This window comes from Cibotium barometz, chromosome 23, assembly GCF_041138505.1.
Source record: "Cibotium barometz isolate CiBa-2024 chromosome 23, ASM4113850v1, whole genome shotgun sequence".
NCBI lineage: Eukaryota > Viridiplantae > Streptophyta > Polypodiopsida > Cyatheales > Cibotiaceae > Cibotium > Cibotium barometz.
This window is the reverse complement of record NC_141068.1, coordinates 1,818,024-1,838,124: the sequence shown is the minus strand read 5'-3', so window position 1 is coordinate 1,838,124 and position 20,101 is coordinate 1,818,024. Positions and strand designations below refer to the sequence as shown.

The following is a 20,101-nucleotide window of genomic DNA, read 5'->3' as shown; positions in this document are numbered from 1 at the left end:
CATAGTCATTCTCTCTAAAGAAATAAAGCAAATACTATCTCGTTAACGGGATAGGGGGCCCTTCAGTGGGTAATTCGGGACCCAATCTGGTGTACAGTTATCATATCTCTCTCTCTCATCTTTTTAAAGTTTGAAGTATTGAAATGGATTGCTAAACTCACAAAACTCAGGATACAGAAGACGGTGTGAGCATTTGTGTGACAGGATCTTCCAATATAAAAACTTTCGCTGTATATCACAATTATCCTCCATCCGTAGTTGTCTCCGTATGACGTATGGCGGCATATCGTAGGGAATACTGTACGGACTCGCACGGATTTTTTTCGGAGAATTTTGTTTTTTTTTTGAATTTTTTTCTTCCAAAAAAAGTTTTTTTTTTTGGGAGTAATGGTCTTGTTTTTGCTTGTCTATGGCTGTTTGAGATTCCTCTGTACTATAATTCTTCCCTCCTTTTTAATATATTCCATATCTCGAAATTGAAAATACCTAAGTTTATAAGTAATTTTTTAAAACACTGTATTTTATCGTAAGATAAGAATTTTTTATATATCATACTGTATTTTCCCGTACAGTATCGTATCGTACGGTATCGTACGTGACAACTATGCCTCCATTAGACCTGTGACAACAAATGTTAGCATTTCATCATACTATGTCTGGGGAATGGGGATGACTGTGTCAGTTGTGAACAGCTCAGCATCTAGTAGGTCATCTGCTACTCCGCTTGGGGCTTCTCCAGACTCCAGCCGGGATAGATAATCTGCCACTGTATGATTGGTGCCTGGGGTGTGCACTATTGTGAACTCGAATTCTTGGAGTATTAACATCCATCTTGCTAGTTTACCTGCTAAACTCTGCTTATCCACCAAATACAACAAAGTGGAGTGATCCACATGAAAGGTAAACTTATTACCCAGTAAGTAGTGACGAAACTTGGTGATTGAGTAGATCATGCCAAGGGCTTCTTTGTGTGTGGTTGAGTAGTTTCGCTCGGCATCGGAGAGCCTTTGAGTGGCGTAGTAGATAGGCATAACCATTTCTTTTTAGCCTCTTGCATCAGAACACTACCAATTGCCACATCAGAGGCATCCACAAAGACCGGAAAGGGCAGTTCCCAGTTTGGGGCTTGGACAATAGGCGCTTCCGACAGCATGAGCTTGAGATGCCGGAACGAGATGTCGCATTCCGCTAGCCAGCTGAAATTTGCCTGCCTCAACTGCTTGGTCAAAGGTGTTTTGATCTGCGCAATCTGTTGGTTTAAGGGGACTGCTACATGGGTGAGGTATCTGAGTATTCGGTTGTGCCATCTGACTTGTCCCAAAAATCTTTTGAGCTCTTTCTCATTGGTTGGAGTCGGGGATTTCCGGATCACCTCAACCTTGGCTGGGTCCACTCCAATTCCTTCTTTGGAGATGATGTGGCCTAATAGCATTCCGCTTTGGATAGCAAAGGCACATTTGGCTGGATTCTGGCTTAATCTGGAGAGTCTGCATTTGGCCAAGCATAGCTGTAGGTGCATCAAATGTGGAGATGATTTGCCAAAAACACTGAAGTCATCAATGAATACCCGCATGAAGGTGGTTAGAAAATTGGCCTAAATTTCCTCGACCATGCGTTGAAATGTAGCAGGAGCATTCTTGAGGCCAAAGGTCATGACGTTTGATGCAAAGGCTTCCCATTCTGTGATAAAAGCTATTTTCTGTTGATCTTCCGGGGCCATTTGAACTTGATTATATCCACTGAATGCATCTAGGAATGAGTACATCTCATGGCATGCTACGACGTCAAGCAAGGAATCCGTAAACGACAAAGGAAAAGGATCTGAGATGGTTGCGGCATTCAGTTTCCGGTAATCTACACAGACCCGCAACTTTTGGTTTGTCTTGGGCACAATCACGATCGGGGACAACCATGTCGCCTGATCAATCGGATATATGAATCCAACTAGCAGCAGCTTGTCTATTTCTTCCTCCTTTTGGCGTAGTTCGGGTTCATCCGATATCTTTGCTCTCGGATCAGGATGACATCCTCCTTTAGATTGATTCGGTGTTGATAGAAGTTGGGATCAATCCCTTTCATCTGGGTGTAGCTCTATGCAAACACATCCTTGAAGGATGTGGGCTACACCTGGACTTCCTCTTGGAACTCAGTGTCCAGCTTGGCATTGACCTGGACCATCTTGGGGTCATCATCAGTTCCGAGGTTCATCTCTATCAATTCATCCTCTTTGACCTTCTTGGAGTGCTTGAGATCTTTGTCAAAAGCCTTTTTTGCTGCAATGAGCTGCTGTAGGCTCGAAGTAGTGACATCCTCAGCCATAACCTCATAAAAATCTTTTGCTTTTTTCGGACTTTGTCCTTTGGTCCACGGAGTGGATTGATCCTTGGGAACCTCATCCTTGTGCGGAATGCTTGGTCGATATCTGTCCATTATCCGGACCACATCAACCTCAAACAGGCTGATCAAATTATTATTTTGTTGGAGATACTCCTCCTCCTCGTCGAGGTCTAGCCCTTCCAGCACGTTGACTCCTTCGGCTATTTTCGGCCGGGACGGTTTCTCCACCTTTTGCCTACTGGCGACGGAGATGTTTACTTTCTTCTTTCCATGCCGGATAGTGACCATATCCGCGTCCCAATCTTGCTTGATCTGTGCTTGCCGGAGCCAGGCTCTGCCGAGCAGCATTGGGTAAGCGCCTTTGATATCCTCCATCCGGAGTACCACAACTGCAATCTGGAAACTATATCCGGATACCTCAAGTGTGAGCTCGCGGATTAATCCGAGTGGTTGCACTCGCCGCTGATTCGCCATTTCGACAACAAACGGCGTGGGCTCCCATCTGCTCAACCCGAGCATGCGGCATGTTGCATCCGATAGGATATCGACTCTGGAACCACCATCTAGCAGAACTTTTGCTATATTCACTCTGGCCAACTTGACTTGGATCATTGGGATGGCTTCATCATCGATAGGGGCTTCCCTTGGTGGGGTATCTACCTTCTCAATATTCAGTGCTTCCAACGGCTACAAGGGACGGCGTCTCCTCTTCTTTAGGTTTTAAGCAACCTATCAGTTGCTGCCTGAAACTTGGCACCAATGTGAGTAACTGTTCCACCGACATGTGTATTGGCTGCTGCTTCAGATGTTCCCATAGATTGTACGGCTAGTGTTCTGCTTCTGTGAGACTGCTTGGGTAATCCACCCGCTTCTGTGCATCCGCACATCCTTCTGGCCGTGGTGTCTCCGCACCTTGCATTGGCCGTTGCATCTTGACTGGCGAGGACACTTTGCCTTCTCCTTCCGGGTTCATCTCCGAGAAACTGAATTGTGATTCCGGTTGACTGTTTGGCCTGAGTTTTTCCGGGTCCTTTTTCTGCAACGCCTCTCTGGCCTGCTACTCTTCCACCCAAGTGGATACTTCCATCCGTACTTTGTGTTGTTCCTGCAGGTGACTCCTTTCTACTTCCCCTTCTTATCTGAGGTCAGTTCTTGCGCCCTTGGAGTCTTGGGCTGCATGGATCTGGTCACCGCCATGGCTGATGATTCGGCCACTTGTGTGGTCGGCCGAGTTACTACTTGCTCATCCAGAGCTTGGATCTCCACCACGTTTACTGCGGGTTGGCCGGATGTAGAAGCCTGGGCTCCCTCTATTTCTGTTTTATGCTTTCTCCATATTTCACACTCCAACTTCTGGTGGCCCTTGCCATGTCAATAAAAGCATGTGAAGGTGGGCCTTGTGGCACGGGCCACGTCCCTTGGAGGAAAGTTTCTGCGTGGGCGGAATTGGGGTCTGTGGTACAGGTCTAGCGGAGCCATTGGTTGGGTGGGTTGGAGTGCGGCCACCACGGAAGGTTGGATTAGTGGTTGCGGAGGGGCTCTCTTGCCATTGTATCGGTAGGCTTCAGTTGCTTGTGTGGCCGTCCTGCAGATTGCACACCAGAGTTCATTCAAGCCGCATTTCTCGGCTCCATGTCCATAATTGTGACACCTTATACACCAAATGCCTGACCAGACGATAGGAGTGGGCTTTGCACCTTCACTGGTCAACTGAGCCATGGCTCTAGCCAGTTCCTTGGCTGTCTTCCCTGCCTTCTTGCTCTTCGACCTAGCCTTGCGATCTTCCTCCTCCTCCTCCGATTCCTCACTGGCTGTGGAACCATCAGAATCAGCCTCCTCGTCCGAAGATCTGGATGAGGACTTCTTTGACTTCCTTTTACTCTTGGACTTGCCCTTGCTTTTGACAGAGCCTACCAACACCCGCTCTGCTCTGAGAGCTGAGTCTACGAGCTGCTCCATGGTGATGGTAGTCAGGTCGGCACCAACAATGGATCGTTTGACTTGCTTGCTAAGCCCCTTCATGAAATAAGAATTGAGAATTCCTTCCGTGAGCCGATTTGTTGCATCCAGTCTGCGGAGAAATTTCCGGAACTTTGCAGCATAATCCTTCATTGTCATGCTCTTCTGGTTCATCCTGCACAGCTTATCCAGCACATGCAGGGATGTCTTCTCTTCTCTACAGTCTTGAAGAAATGCATCACGGATGGCATCATAAGTGGGGAAATGAGTGTACTCATATTGAGCAACCCAAAGAGCGGCACTCTTCTGGAGTGTGGGGTCAAAGGCGGCCTTTTTGAGGTGCTAGTCCACCGGGCCGGGTACATTGACACGCCAAGCGGTGTCGAACATTAGGATGTGAGCATCTACATCATCTGAGGATTTCCCGGTGAATTTGGGATACTTCACGATGACAGTTGGTTGCTGCATCATGTTGTAGCGGAGGGGACGGGGGTGGTGGTGGTGGAGGTGGCATGAACAGTGGTGGTGAGGTTGGGGTAATAGGGGTGAGTGGTTCTTCTTTTGAGTGGGATGTGGGTTGTTTTGGTTTAGATTCGGCGGGTTGGTCTTCAGGGTTGGCGAACAAGAATTGTCGAGCTTGGTTGCGCTCCAAGTAGCGCCTTTCACGTGCTGACATGAGGGACAGGTTTGAAAACAAGGGGAAGAGATTCAAACACAACAGCAATCAGGCAACAAGCGAAATCGCAACAACAAGAAGTAGCAAAAAGCATCGTGGTCGCTAAAGTGTTGGCGAGGGAAATGATCGCTTATTCCCCCTAGCAATCTATTGAGAGTCTCTGGCTATGCACACAGCATACACCAGGAGGATACGGATCCAACACCAAAAATAGACACAGCACAGGCCACTGAAAACTACTGGACTGATTGCCTAATGAACAGTGCAAGAACACGATGACTTAACAGGTAACCCTACCAACCATAACATATGAAACGGAAATGAATACACAAAGACATAGCAAGAAGACACATATACAGAAGAGAGAACAAAAGAGCGGTCTTGCTTATTAAAAAAAAAAGGAATATGATACAATCGACAGCCATCCTTTACAAAGCTTGCATGGGACAAAAGATCTATCATTCCGCACATTCGGTCCTGCAAGACATCAAAGCTTGCATGGGACACTTTGGAAGCAATGTACCAAGTATGCAATGAGGCAAGGGTTGCTTACTTGAAGAGGCAATTGGATACTCTTTCTGTGTGAGAGAAACAGGAATTAGGGTTAGGTTAATTCATGTGTGGGAGACATACACAGAGAGAACAAGGGAGAGAGAGAGAGAGAGAGAGAGTTGTGGGGATAAGTCAACTCATAATGATATGAGTGTGTGACTCCCCTATCACACATGTATATTGCACTAGTACACATAGTGCACTTAGTACATTAAAAGTACTAAGTGTACTATGTACTATAACTTATGGGCTTGTACACACTATAAGGGTGGGCATTATGCCTTTACCCCAACAACCTCCCACTTAAAGGCAAAGTGCCCTTAAGTAAAGGAAAAGAAAAAATCAGCATGTACATGATAATATACAAGGCCATATCAAGGCTGAAACTGGCCTCATCCAATGCCCATCAAGTGTCTGCAATGAGCAAACCGCTCCAGAGGCAAACTCTTTGTCAACAGATCAGCCGGGTTGTCATCCGTGTGAATCTTAACAAGCTGAATTTGCTTGTTCTCTATCACCTCTCTGATGAAGTGATACTTCACATCCACATGCTTCGTCTTTGCATGAAAGACAGGGTTCTTTGCCAACTGAATGGCACTCTGACTGTCACAATGCAACAATGGAACATCCCCTGTATATCCCAAATCAACCACTAACCGAGATAGCCATAATGCCTCCTTGCAAGCCTCTGTGGCTGCAATATACTCGGCCTCTGTAGTAGATAAGGCAGTGCACTTCTGCATCCTGGATATCCATGACACAGCACCTCCTGTGAATGTAAACACATAACCGGTAGTAGACTTCCGGTTATCTGGATGACCGGCATAATCCGAATTCGTGTAACCATGCACTAATGCATCCTGTTTGCCAAAGCAAATGCACATATCCTGTGTGCCCTTCAGGTATCTCATGACACCTTTCACTGCTTCCCAATGCTTCTTGCCAGGGTTGGCCATGTATCTAGAAACCACTCCCACTGCAAATGCAATGTCCGGCCTAGTAGCAACCATGGCATACATGAGACTGCCACAAGCTGAAGCATACGGAATCTTGGCCATATCAGCCCTGTCTCTATCTGACTGTGGGCTGTCCATAGCACTGAGTTTCACATATGGAGGCAAAGGAGTACTAGTCTTCTTCCCCCCGTCCATATTGAACCTCTGCAAGACTTTGCCAATGTATTCCTTCTGAGACAAATACAACACATGCTGATTTCTGTCCCGAAGTATCCGCATACCCAAAATGTGATTTGCATCACCCAAATCCTTCATATCAAAGGTTTGATGCAGCCTCTGCTTCAAGGCATCCATCTCTTTACGAGATTTCCCGGCAATCAACATATCATCAACATACAAGATGAGGATCAATAGATTGCCATCCAAAGCTTTCTTGGTGTATAAGCAGTGATCTATGTCACTTCTCCTGAATTTTTGAGATTTCATGAATGTATCAAATTTATGATACCATTCTCTTGGTGCCTGTTTGAGCCCATAAAGACTCTTTTTCAGCTTGCATACAAGCTTCTCCTTTCCACTCACTGCATAACCCTCTGGCTGCTGCATATATATCTCCTCATGGAGATCACCGTGAAGAAAAGCAGTCTTCACATCCATCTGAATCAAGTCCAGATCATCATGAGCAACCAAAGCCAATACAGCTCTAAGTGTGGTCATTTTGACCACTGGAGAGAAGATCTCCTCAAAGTCCCCACCATATTCCTGCTTGAAGCCCTTAGCCACTAACCTGGCTTTGTATCTTGGCTTTGCATCTGGTGCAACTTTGAGCCTGTAAACCCACTTGCAAGGCAAAACCTTCTTGCCTGCAGGCAAATGCACCAACTTCCATGTTCCATTTTTATGCAGAGAATCCATCTCTGACTTCATGGCACGCTCCCATAGAGCCTTGTCTGCCCTCTGTAAAGCCTCCTTATAACATGAGGGCTCCCCACAGTCAGTGAGCATCAAGTAGTCAACCCCTGGAACAAACCTGTCAGGGGCTCTGGAGGGTCTTGTGGACCTCCGTACCCAATGACCATCATTTGCAGGTTGTTGTCCAGCCTACATATCACCCATTGGTGGCTCCTGTTCCATGCCATAAGGCTGAAATATCATGCCCGGTATCTCCTCCAACTGTGGTATATCCATAGGGATATCTTCTGTCATCTCTGGCTGTCCATTTGGACCATTTTCAGCACCATTTAAGGGCTGGTTTTCCTGCTGTAATGGCTGATTTACAGCCCTTTGTTGTTGTCCATGATGTCCATCATCATCAAAGATGACTCTGCCAGGCTCCTGTTGCCTTGCAGGCTCCTTATACATGCATGTTTCATCAAAAATGACATCATTGCTGCGTATGATCTTTCTATTCATGGGATCCCAAAGTCTATACCCCATTTCACCTCTGTCACCATATCCTAGGAATATGCATTTGTGAGACTTAGGATCAAGTTTGGTGCGCATTTCCCTGCGTATGTGCACGTACGCAACGCAACCAAACACTCTCAAGTGCTTGTATGACGGAGGCTTCCTTGTCCATACTTCCTCTGGCACTTTCCCACCAAGCCTCGTGTTAGGTGACCTGTTTATAAGGTGAACGGCTGTCATAACAGCTTCAGCCCAAAAACCATGAGGTAATGCAGCATGTGACAACATAGAACGGACCTTCTCCTGAATGGTCCTGTTCATCCTCTCTGCTGTCCCGTTTTGTGGAGGATCATAAGGAGTAGAGAGCTCCCTCTTGATGCCTTTAGCATCACAAAAGTCCTGAAACTGTTTGGACATATACTCTCCACCATTGTCGGAACGCAAAGCGTTCAGTGTTTTGCCAGTTTGATTCTCAACATGAGCAACAAACTTCTGAAACACTGAGAATGTATCACTCTTCAAACGAAGAGGATAGACCCACACCTTGCGTGTGGCATCATCAATAAAAGACACAAAATATTTTGCCCCTCCCAAAGAAAGCTGAGGCATCTCACATACATCTGTATGCACAAGCTCTAACTGAGCATCTTTCTGTCCAAGAGCTTTCTTGTGGGGGCACTGTAGTTGCCTACCATATATACAATGCTCACAAAACTGAAAACTTGAAAACTTTAGAGAAGGCAAGTAACCCAAACGAGACAATTGCTCCATTCCCTTGACACTCATGTGTCCCAACCGGCTATGCCACATAGAAATTTCCGGCAGCTCGGTTGCATTTACATTACCATGGTGACAAACACCTGCATGCATAAAGTAAAGAGTGTCCACCTTAGAGCCTCTGGCAACAACCAGTGAGCCCTTACTAATTTTCCACTTTCCACTACCAAATGTGGTAACATAATCAGCATCATCAAGCTGTCCAGTAGAAAGCAGATTCTTCTTGATCTCAGGCACATGCCTGACATCATGGAGCATAAGCTGTGAGCCATCTGAAAACACAAGCCTCACATCACCTCTGCCAAGAATCTTGCATGCATGGTTATCACCCAAATAAACTACTCCTTCATTGCCAGCAGTATACTTGACAAACAAGTCTCTGCAACCTGTGACATGAAAGGAGGCACCTGAATCAATGATCCATGAATGCATACCATGACCACCTGTAAGAAGTGAATGGGCATGAAGTGAAGAAGTAAATAGGACCTCATCCTCACTGCCACCTGCATGTGACACATTGATTTCTTCAATCTTGACTCCACTTTTGCCCTTTGGCTTTACATCTTTGGCTTCATCTTTCTCTTTGTCTTTGCCTTTTCCCTTTTCCTTTTGATCATTTTTCCATTTGTAGCATTGCTTTTTAATGTGTCCCTTCTTGCCACAATAATGGCATTCCAAATCCTTTTTGGAGCGAGACGTGCTCCTTCCCCGTTCTTGGCTTTTTCCCCTTTGTTGGGATCTCCCACGTGCATTCATTGCATTGGACTTTCCAACAGAGTTGTTTTTCCTGTTCATCTCTTCTTGAAGAAGAGCACCCTCAACATCTGCATATGACAGCATAGCATGCGAATTGCTAGTGGCTGTCCTGAATGTGTCCCAACTCTCTGGCAAAGTGCATAACAGAAAAGTGGCTTTGAACTCATCGTCCATTGCCAACTTTTGATTAATGACCTGGCTGACAATACCATTAAACTCATTTAGATGGGCTGTCATAGACGCCCCTTCCTTCATCTGAAGACCTATGAGTTTCTTCAACCAATACACTTTGCTTGAGGCACTTTGTTGGGCATACAAGTCCTGCAATCTCTGCCACATTCCCCAAGCTGTCTTCTCTTCACGAATGCTGAAAAGTAATGAGTCTGACACAGACAACATGATAGTAGATCTTGCCAGCTCATCCATATCTTCCCACTCTTCAGCAGTAAGAGAAGCGGGCATTACACCCCTTTCTTTGATAGGCTTGTGCTGCTTTTTCTGGAGCAACACATTGTAGCACTGGGTTTGCCAAATATCATAATTATGCGAGCCTTCAAGCTTCTTGATGTGAAGCAATGAAGAGCTCTCACCTGTGGTTGCCATAGCAATATGCAACCTGTCAATGCCTGACTCCCTGCAAAATGTGCAAAACACTGCACCAAAAGCACACAAAGTGCTCACAATTGTTCTCCCAAGCTTTATCTCCCACTGCGGAAGCAAGAATGCAACTTTTCTCCCACTTTATGTGATGAAATGAACAAAATCTGGTTGCTGCAGATTTTGGACAGCACCTTAAATGTGCTCTGTTGCCCTTCCAAAGTACTGTACAGCAGTACCAAGTGCTCACCAATGATGTACCAAACCTGTACCGGCAAGTACAGCAGCTGAAATTGAACCTTTTGGTCACTCAAAACAGTGTACAGCCATGCCAAAACTTGCACAAAGCTGTGCCAAATTTGTACCAGCAGGTACAATAGCAATAAATGCTCTCCTGGCTGTCCAAATGAGTGAAAATCAGACTTTTACAGTCCCGTACACTGCATACAACAGTCCCGAACAGAAATTGGGCAAAAGCCCCTTGACTGCAAGCTGATTTTTGAGGATTCAAGGCATAAATGTCTTGCCTGCTGCTTTGCCAAGCTCAACAAGCATAAAAACTTGAAAAGCCCCTTGATTTAAGATCAATTTCTGATCATACATGGTACATTGACGCACATGAAGGCATCCAGAGTGTTCACGATGCTTCCCCCTGGCCACATATACATCCAAATAATGAAAGCCCCTTGATTTACAGGCACATTGAGTGCTTGTAAGGCATCAACACATTATCCACAGCATCAAATGCGATTGCCTGCATGCAAATCAACTTAATTGGCACAAAAGCCCCTTGATTTGCACTGCAATTTGCTGCAGTTTTGCCCAAATGTGCGATTTTTCACATCATACAGAATGTATGAGTGCTTAATTGCACAATTACATCAAAAGCCCCAAATTTTGACATCCAATTTCCTGCAAATTGATCTTGATTGTGACCAATTTCATGCAAATTGATCCTGATTGTGACCAATGTCACCCAATTTTGCCAATTTTGCTCAAAAATTGAGCAATTGGGCACCTGTACCTGCTCAATTGATTACTGTACTTGCTCAATTGCAAATCCCAAAAAAAAATTGAAGCAGAATACCTTGTAATTTTCTGATTTTTCTCTGATTTGCAGGCGGGTTGATGAATTTGGTGCTGCTGCAGAAAGATTGTGCTGATGAAGACTCCTCACTGTGGGGTTGGCGATGGGCAAATGCAGAATTTTGCTGAAAAGCTCTCAAAAAATCTCACGCAGAGGAGTGGTGGAGCTTTTCTCCCACGTGCGGGCCTTCTGGATGTGAATGGTGGCATCCGTGTCGACTTGGGTTCCCACGGAGGCGAAAGAGCACGTGAAGCGATGCAGAGCTGGGGCTGCCCGGCGGATGGATAGCGCGTACTTAATGCTGCCCTTCCTTTCGCACTAACAGTTCGCTACTACGGGTACTCGATCACATAGCCAGCCGTTGACCAAAGCTCGCCTTCACTCACGTCCAGCAGTCAGCCTACGACCGCCTGCCTTCGCCTAGCGCACTTACAGCCTTACGCGTGTTCTTGGGTGTCCCGCTTGCTGTGCGCTTGTGTTAGCTACTTTCTTCGCTTTCGCCTGGCTGCGAATGATTCAACGCCCAGAAGTGGCTGCCCGCCACATTCTCCTTTCGCCCACCTGCCTGCGGAGCTGCTGCCTTGTGGTTCGCTTGGCTGCTGCGACCAAGTTGATGGAGAATCAAGTGAGAGTCATGCTCAAAGACGACTGACAGCAATTGCAGCTGCCTTGTCCTCAGCAACACCTGAAGAAAATCCCACTTCTTTCTCCTCGAAGGAACTGAAGGCTCTGATACCAGTTGTGTGAGAGAAACAGGAATTAGGGTTAGGTTAATTCATGTGTGGGAGACATACACAGATAGAACAAGGGAGAGAGAGAGAGAGAGAGTTGTGGGGATAAGTCAACTCATAATGATATGAGTGTGTGACTCCCCTATCACACATGTATATTGCACTAGTACACAGTGTGCACTTAGTACATTAAAAGTACTAAGTGTACTATGTACTATAACTTATGGGCTTGTACACACTATAAGGGTGGGCATTATGCCTTTACCCCAACACTTTCTATGGATGAGGGTGACTCTATGACATATCACCTCACCAAAGTGAAAGATTTGCAGGAACATTTGCTGAACATTTGATGTATTTTAGTACTTGCTTTATGCTTCTAATGGCTGCAAGGTATCATGTGTAGATCATTCTACTTATCCAGAGAAAGGGATAGGCAAGGTCATGCTTGTTGCAGCCAATGGTGCAAATGTATGGATGACAAATGTGTTGTGTGTTCTAGGGATAAAGGAACCCCCTGATTCGTTTACCTAGTGGCCGCATGTTAGGGGCCTGACCGCATGTATCTTGGGGAGCCTTGAGCATGGGACCAGCCAGGTCTCTTGGAGATTGGATTGCACACAGACAGTTACCCCTGGAGGAGCAGGAGAGAGGCCTGTCAGGGATCTAGGGTCGAGATAGGCTCAACATCAACATTGACTCAGCTATCCCCCAAGAGTGGCTGATGCATTCCTAAAAGATAAACAACCAATATTCTCAGCCTAATCATTCTTTCCCAAGAAATAACATTATGACCATGGGTTTGCTCTTGGGTCCATGACCACTTGGCATGTGTAGGTTGCCTCCACTTGGTTCTTGGAATTCCGTTACCGAGTCCAAGGGATAACACACAGCATAAGAACTTGCATGGACACCATTTCAAAAACTTAAATAGCATTGATTCCATTCATTCTCATCACACAAGAGAATACAATCAAGTAGGAAAAATCAAACCAACAATGCAAGTAGGAAAAATCAAACTTTCAATCTTCATATAAGCTGAAAAAGGAAAGTACCGGACTCATCCGGCCCACCCAACCGTAGACAAGTATGTTTGCCACCATGCTCCTCTTATTCTTGTTTTACTCATTGATGCTTGTCACTTGAGCCTTGGACTATGGGGTCGACTAGCCAGGGAGCCTGACACTTGGGAGCCGCTTCGCCTGAGTGCCTCTTTACCAGTGAGCCCGTTCACTGCACAGGCTGCTTTTTTGACCTCACCCAAGACAAACCGGAGGACCCGAGTCAAGGTTGGTCAGGCCCTAGACTTGCCTCTTTCTACGACGAGTGCGAACTTCCTCGCTACCCTTGCGATCGAGTTTGGTTTATTAGTCTTAATACATAGCTTTGAGATAACAATTATGCGAAGATATCATTGCAATATTTTGAAACCATCATAACCTTTTCAGTATTCTTCTCATGAAAAAGAGATTCTGATAGTCCTTTTTCATTTCCTTTTCTCTTTAACTCACCCACTAAGCTATTCCATTTCAAAAGAGTTACTTCTATGATTAGATGAACATTCTTGACACCATAACTTGGAGATTATCCCTAAGAAGGAAGAAGACCTAAAATTTAAGAGGAGACTTTTTTCTAAAACTCATGCATACCAAGCTTTTCACTAATAAGGAAACAAAAGCTCTATTTAATCTCCTTCACTCTCACAAATCCTATGCTTCTCTCATAGTACAATCATAAGGAAATCATAGCTTGCACTATGCCTGATATACAAAACATCCTTTTCACTATTTAAGACGAATCAAAACCCTAATCCTAATTAACCATATTAATCCACCAACTCATCATCATAAAATAGTAATCACTCTACTCTTTTTGGGAGAATAGAAATAGCTGGATTAATCTCTAAATCGTAAAAGAGATATTTAAAGAGATGCTTAAGACACATAAAAATTAAGAAATCATAAGGAAAGGGGAGAATCTCTACGAGAGAAATTATCACAAGTAGCCTAGCATTAGCATGAACTTGATTAGGACATAGCTTATCCACACAATCTCATTTCTCTAAATACCTAATCATTACTCATAATTCTAATCTTAATTAATTGATTTCCCTTGACTCATTAAGAGAAAGAGCTCTCTAATTCAAAATTGAGAGCAAAAGAGAGAAGAAAAAGAAATCTCCAAGAATTAGCTTTCCAAGACACTCTACAACACTCCACAGTACATAGAAGCATAATTAAACCCTAGGGAAAGCATGAAAACAGCATGCAATTTCAATTGCAAGCAAGCACATAAAGATGCTATGCAATGCAGCATTGGTATGGGCAATCCCCGTTCATGAGACTATACCAAAATAGACGTGCTCCAGGCAAGTACACGAGGTACCAAACCCAATGAAACACCAATCCACCAAGCATTTCTGGGCATGTACACGGAGGCACAAGTCCCAACGGAAAGCCAAGTCTACAGTATCACATGAGTGGCATCAATCCCCGGCATATACAATTGCCATGGACACCAGTCCAATGTACATACATGATGAGAAAGCACGGGTGGACCAATTAAATGGTGACACTTTCTACGGACTGGATTTCAAAGATCGGTTGCAGATCCTAACCTATATCTCTTTTGGGGGAACGCGGCATGGTCACGTTAATCATCCTTTATGTGGATGACCTCATTCTCACCGGTGGTCATATGGAGCACATTGCAGTGACGAAGGCTGCCTTGTCAAAGGAGTTTGAGATGATTGATTTAGGCTTACTCCACTTCTTCTTGGGATTGGAGATTTGGCAAACCCAGAGGGGGTTCTTTGTCTCTCGGCAGTGGTATGTCCATGAGTGGCTTGAGGCCTTTGGGATGGAGAACTGTAAGCCTATCACGTCACCTTTGGACCTGAACACCAAACTTACAGTTAATGATCCTTGTGAGCCAGTTGATGCCTCTCTGTATCAGAAGCTGGTTGGTTCATTAATCTGGTTGCTAAACTCTTGATTGGACTTGAACTTTCCTGTGGGGCTGTAGAGCTCGTTTATGCAGACGTCGTTGAAGTCTCATTGGGACGCAGGATTGTGGATCTTGCGGTATCTGCAGGGTACGAAGGATCTTGGACTCTTCTACACCACTGGAGGTGAAACGAAGGAACGAGTTCGATTCCAAGGTTGGAGTGACTCAAATTGGGGAGGAGATCCAGACACGAGGAGATCTACATTAGGCTACAGTTTTACCCTAGGCTCAGGAGTTGTTTCATGGAGCAGCAAGAGACAGCCAACTATTGCCTTGTCGTCCTACAGAGGCAGAGTACCGGGCTGCTTGTGGTGCTGCTTGCGAGGTTCGTGGTTGCGGAGGTTGGTTGGCGAGATTGGGTTTCCACAGAAGGAGCCCTCGGTCATCCAGTGCGATAGCCAAAGCTGTATCGCTATTGCTCTGAACCCGTTCTTCCATGCCCGGACCAATCACATAGAGATACAATATCACTTTGTTCGTGAGAAGATCTTGGCTGATGACATCTTGCTTCTTTATTGTTTGATGGAGGACAATAAGGCGGACCTCTTCACGAAGTCTCTACCTCAGGCCCTGCTCCGGCGGCACTCCAGCTCATTGGGGTTGGTTCCACATCCAGGAGCTGAGAGGGGGTGTTAGCAGTTACTCCTGTCTGTACACTATGTCAGGCCTCTGTTGTGGGTGTGCTCGCCCGTTTTTAGTGTCTTCCCATTTTTCCTCACTCTCCGTATTTTTTTCCTATTTATCTGGAGCTGTGTATGGGTTGTCGGCTGCCCCTAGATGACTGGCCGCCTATATCTGTGATGCCCGACTGATTTGGTGCTGCCCAACCCTTTTCTCAGTGCTGGTCGATTGCTTCTCTTCTGGCTGACTGGAGATTTGCTGGTCGTGGGCTTCCAGAGCTACTGTCACCTGATTCTGGGCTGGCCGACCAGCAGCTAAGGGCCATATAAAATGGCCCCTTGCCCCCACACTCCTTCATGTATTTTTCCAGGATTTTACTGGTGTATATAGCAGAGTTACACAAGCTTCTCTCTCTCTTTCATCTTTGTATTACTCTTTACAACAGTTGTCTTCATTTCTGCTGTGCATTCTGACATACACACCTAGGTTCCGGAATGGTCATTTACATTGGTCCAAAATTTCACTCTTCACAAAAATGCTTAAGAGTAAAAGGTTTCTAATTTTTAAAAATAATTATTTTTCTTTGATAAATTGCTAATGTACCTTGCCTAGCTCAAAATCAAGATTTATCACCATAGCTCTCAATAATGGCCTGCTTAAGAATTTTTCTAGCTCTTTACCCACTAAAATTTTTATTGTCTAATATTTACTACACCATTGCTCTGTAAATATCTATTATTTGTTTCTGAGATTTGAAATAAAAGTATTATTAGATCCCCTTCTAATGCCTAGCTTAAGAATTTTATGAACTTGCTACCATGGCAAAATTCACAAGTTCAATTTTTACATTATAAGTGTCTTGTAAAAAGAAAATAACTAAAATTTTTATTGTCTAATATTTACTACACCATTGCTCTGTAAATATCTATTATTTGTTTCTGAGATTTGAAATAAAAAGTATTATTAGATCCCCTTCTAATGCCTAGCTTAAGAATTTTATGAACTTGCTACCATGGCAAAATTCACAAGTTCAATTTTTTACATTATAAGTGTCTTGTAAAAAGAAAATAACTAATATCATTTATTTCTCAGGGGAAGGGACCTTACATTGAGTCTGAGAACGGAATGTAATCATGTTGAGGACCCAAAGGACTTGGGTAATTACTGCAACATATGGCCCATGATATATCATTGGGAATACTGGCTGTAGTCACTTAACGAATGCCTAATTTCAAACTCATTGATTGTGGATATATTTAAGTACAAGCATTCATACAGAACTGTCAATATCTAGCAGATATATTGGACATGTGTAGTTCTATTTGCCATATGGCTTCATGTGTGCAGTGGTTTTTTATGTGCCTTGGTTTATAAATCTAGGTGGCCTGATACTTACATATAACATCTCAAAGTGATATTTCTTCTTTTTGTGCTATCTTAATTTTATGTCAAGATTATTTGTTACACGAGCAGAGACTCGCATTGGCTAATCCATTGTACGCTACATTTGTATCTGACCAACAATGTTTCAACAGGAGTATCCCCCTGGGATCTTGTTATTACCCTTCACAAGTTCAACGCAGAAACCTTTCTCAAAGACCAATCTTGTTATCTTTGCTTCCAAGGGTACAGCTGACCAGAATGCAGTTCCTATTGTAAGTGGAGAGGCGCTCATAGTTGATCCAGGTTGTCATCCAATTGAGGCACAAGGTTAGTTTTTTTTTTGTTTCTGTTTTTGCAATCTGATTGAAGCTTTCTATGTGCATTTTTTGTGGTGGCTTGCAGTCAAGGTCCCTCGTTTGCCTTAGTGCCGTTACTTGTATCTGACTTTTAAAAAATGTAACCTCTAGCTTTAGATCTGGGGGCTACCATTTTCGAGCTGAAAAATGTTTTTTCAGATACGAGGGATCCTCCAAAGTTACAATTGTACCCCTCCATAGGCGGTGGATGTGGAGAGCCTCTATAAAGTCATAGATTTTGAGGACCCATTTTGATCCCTGCACAGGGCTGTTGGTTTTTTCTCTCAGCTCTAGTTGGGTTTTTATCATGTTTTTTCCATGATTCTGTCATTTCATGGACACATTGTAACTCTTTTGGTCTCATAGACGGTTAGACCCTTTGTCCGTTTTTCTCCCCCACAAAAGAGATCCTTCTATCAGTCCCCATAGGCTAAGTGTACATGCTCAGAACCCTCTTAAGAGTTAAAAGAAAATGGGGAGGGTCGTTCCCTCCATGGCGGGCTGTTCTTGGAAGGAAACTACTTCATAAGGGTTTTTTTTGTTTCCCGGGGGGGGGGGGGGGGGGGGGGGGGGGGCACACCGGCGGCCTGTAATGCCAAGTGATCTTGCGGGCCTGATCAGCAGGGGCCCCGGTGCCATGTGCACAAGAAGGCCCCTGCCCAGTGGGGGAAGCTTCAGGGCAGATAAGATCGCATGCGGTCTTATCTGCCCTGAAGCTTCCCCCACTGGGCTGCGGAGGATATGAATGTTGTCAGATGGGACGGATAGATTCAGCTGGAGGGGGTGAGAGTGCCCTCAATGATCTTGTTGCAACAGGCCCAGCCATATATGTCATGCAGATATGCTGTTGTGATGATCTCCCATCTCTGACTAATCCTCGGAGACCAAGGCTTTGACAATCTATCAGGAGTGGGTATTATATCAATCCTGCAGAGAGGCGGAGAGCTTGTCCTCCTGCTCTCTCCTTGTAGGAAAGAACAGGGCCGGGTCTCAGTTACCGAGGCTATTGCCCCTAGGTGATGGCACGTGGCAAGGACCACACCATCGTGTAGAGGCGAAGGATCCTGTGCCAAACCTGTTGTACTTCGGAGCAGTCCCAAAGGCAGTGCCACTGTGACTCCATCGAATGGCTACAACGCACAGTCTCCAATGGCCAACCAAATGCCAACGGCAAGGCTGTAGCAGGCTAACTGCCAGAGGAAGAGTGTGGTTTTGCTCGGCTGATAGCTGTCCCACAGGCGCTTCCAAAAATCTCTAAGGAGGCGGGGAGAGATGCCTTGGTAGGCCTAGTGAGCTGCTGTTGCCAGGGAACCATCGAATCTCATGCATCCAGATCGTGCCACCCTTCCTCGTCGTGTAGTGAGAAAAGGGGCTGGTCGGGCTCTCCAAGCTGAAAGGGTCCTCCTACTCCAACTTGCCTTGGTCCTACTGGACACGTGTCAGAGTGGACACGTGTCAGAGGTTGCCTCTCACATCCAAGATCTGATGTGGGCCACCTTAGCCAGAGGAGGGTCTGTGAAACTGGTGATCATGGAAATCAATAATCCTCCCCCGCTGAAGAGATCCTCCACTGAAATCCTCAGTGGGGGAGAGGGTCAGCCGGGCGTGAAGGCCTACTGAAAAGATCAGTGCAGTGCCCCCCCCCCCCCCCCGCCCCCCCCAACTCCCCTGTCTGAACTGAGATGACTGCTGGGAGGGGGATATCATGGTGAGTGAAGGAGCCGAGGGGGGAAGGATCATGTAAAGGGATCTGCCATCGAGGTGGGAATGCTATCCAAGGCCCTTGGTGCCTTGGGGGTATGCTAGCCCGCGCCAAGGAATATGTATCTTTATGGGGATGAGGTGCAATGGAGCAGTGTAGCACGGACCCATGTTAGGCACACGTAGAAGCACTCACGCACCGGGTAGGCACGTTACCAAGTGTCACAAGCCTGGGTGCAGCAGGACTCGGACATCTAACCGCGGGGCAGCCTTCCACAAACCAAGCTTCATGACACGGCTCCACCGGCCCGTCGAGCGCGTCTCGCGCGTTTTCCTTGCGGGTCTCACTGTTCACTTGCCTTCATGCCTGGCCCGGCTCTCACGGCCTAGTCTCAGGACTTGCCTTTCATCTTGCCTTCGATCCATGATCCGCCGGCCCGGCACGGCTCGCTGGTCTGGTGTTTCCACCGTTTCGGTCCTGTTTCCACGTTCCGGCAATATCACCGTCAAGGCGGGGAGGGCATCCACCGGAGGCACTCCGCATCACGGAACCTCGCTTGCAACGCGGGAGGCCTAACGTGCCTACCCGGTGCGTGAGTGCTTCTGTGTGTGCCTAACATGGGTCCGTGCTACGCCGCTCCATTGCACCTCATCCCCATAAAGATGCATATTCCTTGGCGCGGGCTAGGCACCAAGTGTCACAAGCCCGGGCGGAGCGGGACCCCCCCCCCCCCCCCCCCGGCGGCCGGCGGCCCCCAGCTGTCTTTCCTGCCCCCCTTTTCTCCCCCTCCTTACTGGCCCCTGCGCTCCCCCCCACCCCTGTGCGCCTTTCCCCTCTTCCTCCTTCTGTGCCTCTCCCCCCTCTCTGCTGTCAGTTCCCTCCCCCTTCGTCTTCAGTGCCCCCCCCTTCCCCCATTCTTAGCCTTGGCTTGCACCCCATCTTGTTTCCCTGTCTGTTTCGCGTTCCCTCTCCCTCCGTTTCATTAGGCAAATTCTTTGTTCTCGGGTATTTCTCTATTGGCAAGCCTTGGCCCCTTCTGGTATTCATCCCTTAGGAGGATTGCATGGCAGCCGCTCTGTCATCCCCGACCGAGGCCGCCGTTCCTTCCTTATCTTTCTCTGAAGCATACCTCCAACTCCTCGCTATGACAATTGCATCTTTAGAGGCCTTCACTCTGGTTTGCAAGATTGTCGGTAGG

The 20,101-nt window shown here is 46.1% G+C and overlaps 1 protein-coding gene across 1 annotated transcript in view; it reads left to right on the top strand.

Moving 5' to 3' along the window:
- The window catches only part of LOC147625532 (Metallo-hydrolase/oxidoreductase superfamily protein), a 174,218-nt gene that overhangs the window by 13,975 nt on the left and 140,142 nt on the right, over positions 1-20,101 (top strand). Inside the window, 1 exon segment of the mRNA XM_086817033.1 lies at positions 16,998-17,172. Coding sequence (XP_086673159.1) covers positions 16,998-17,172 — 175 coding nt within the window.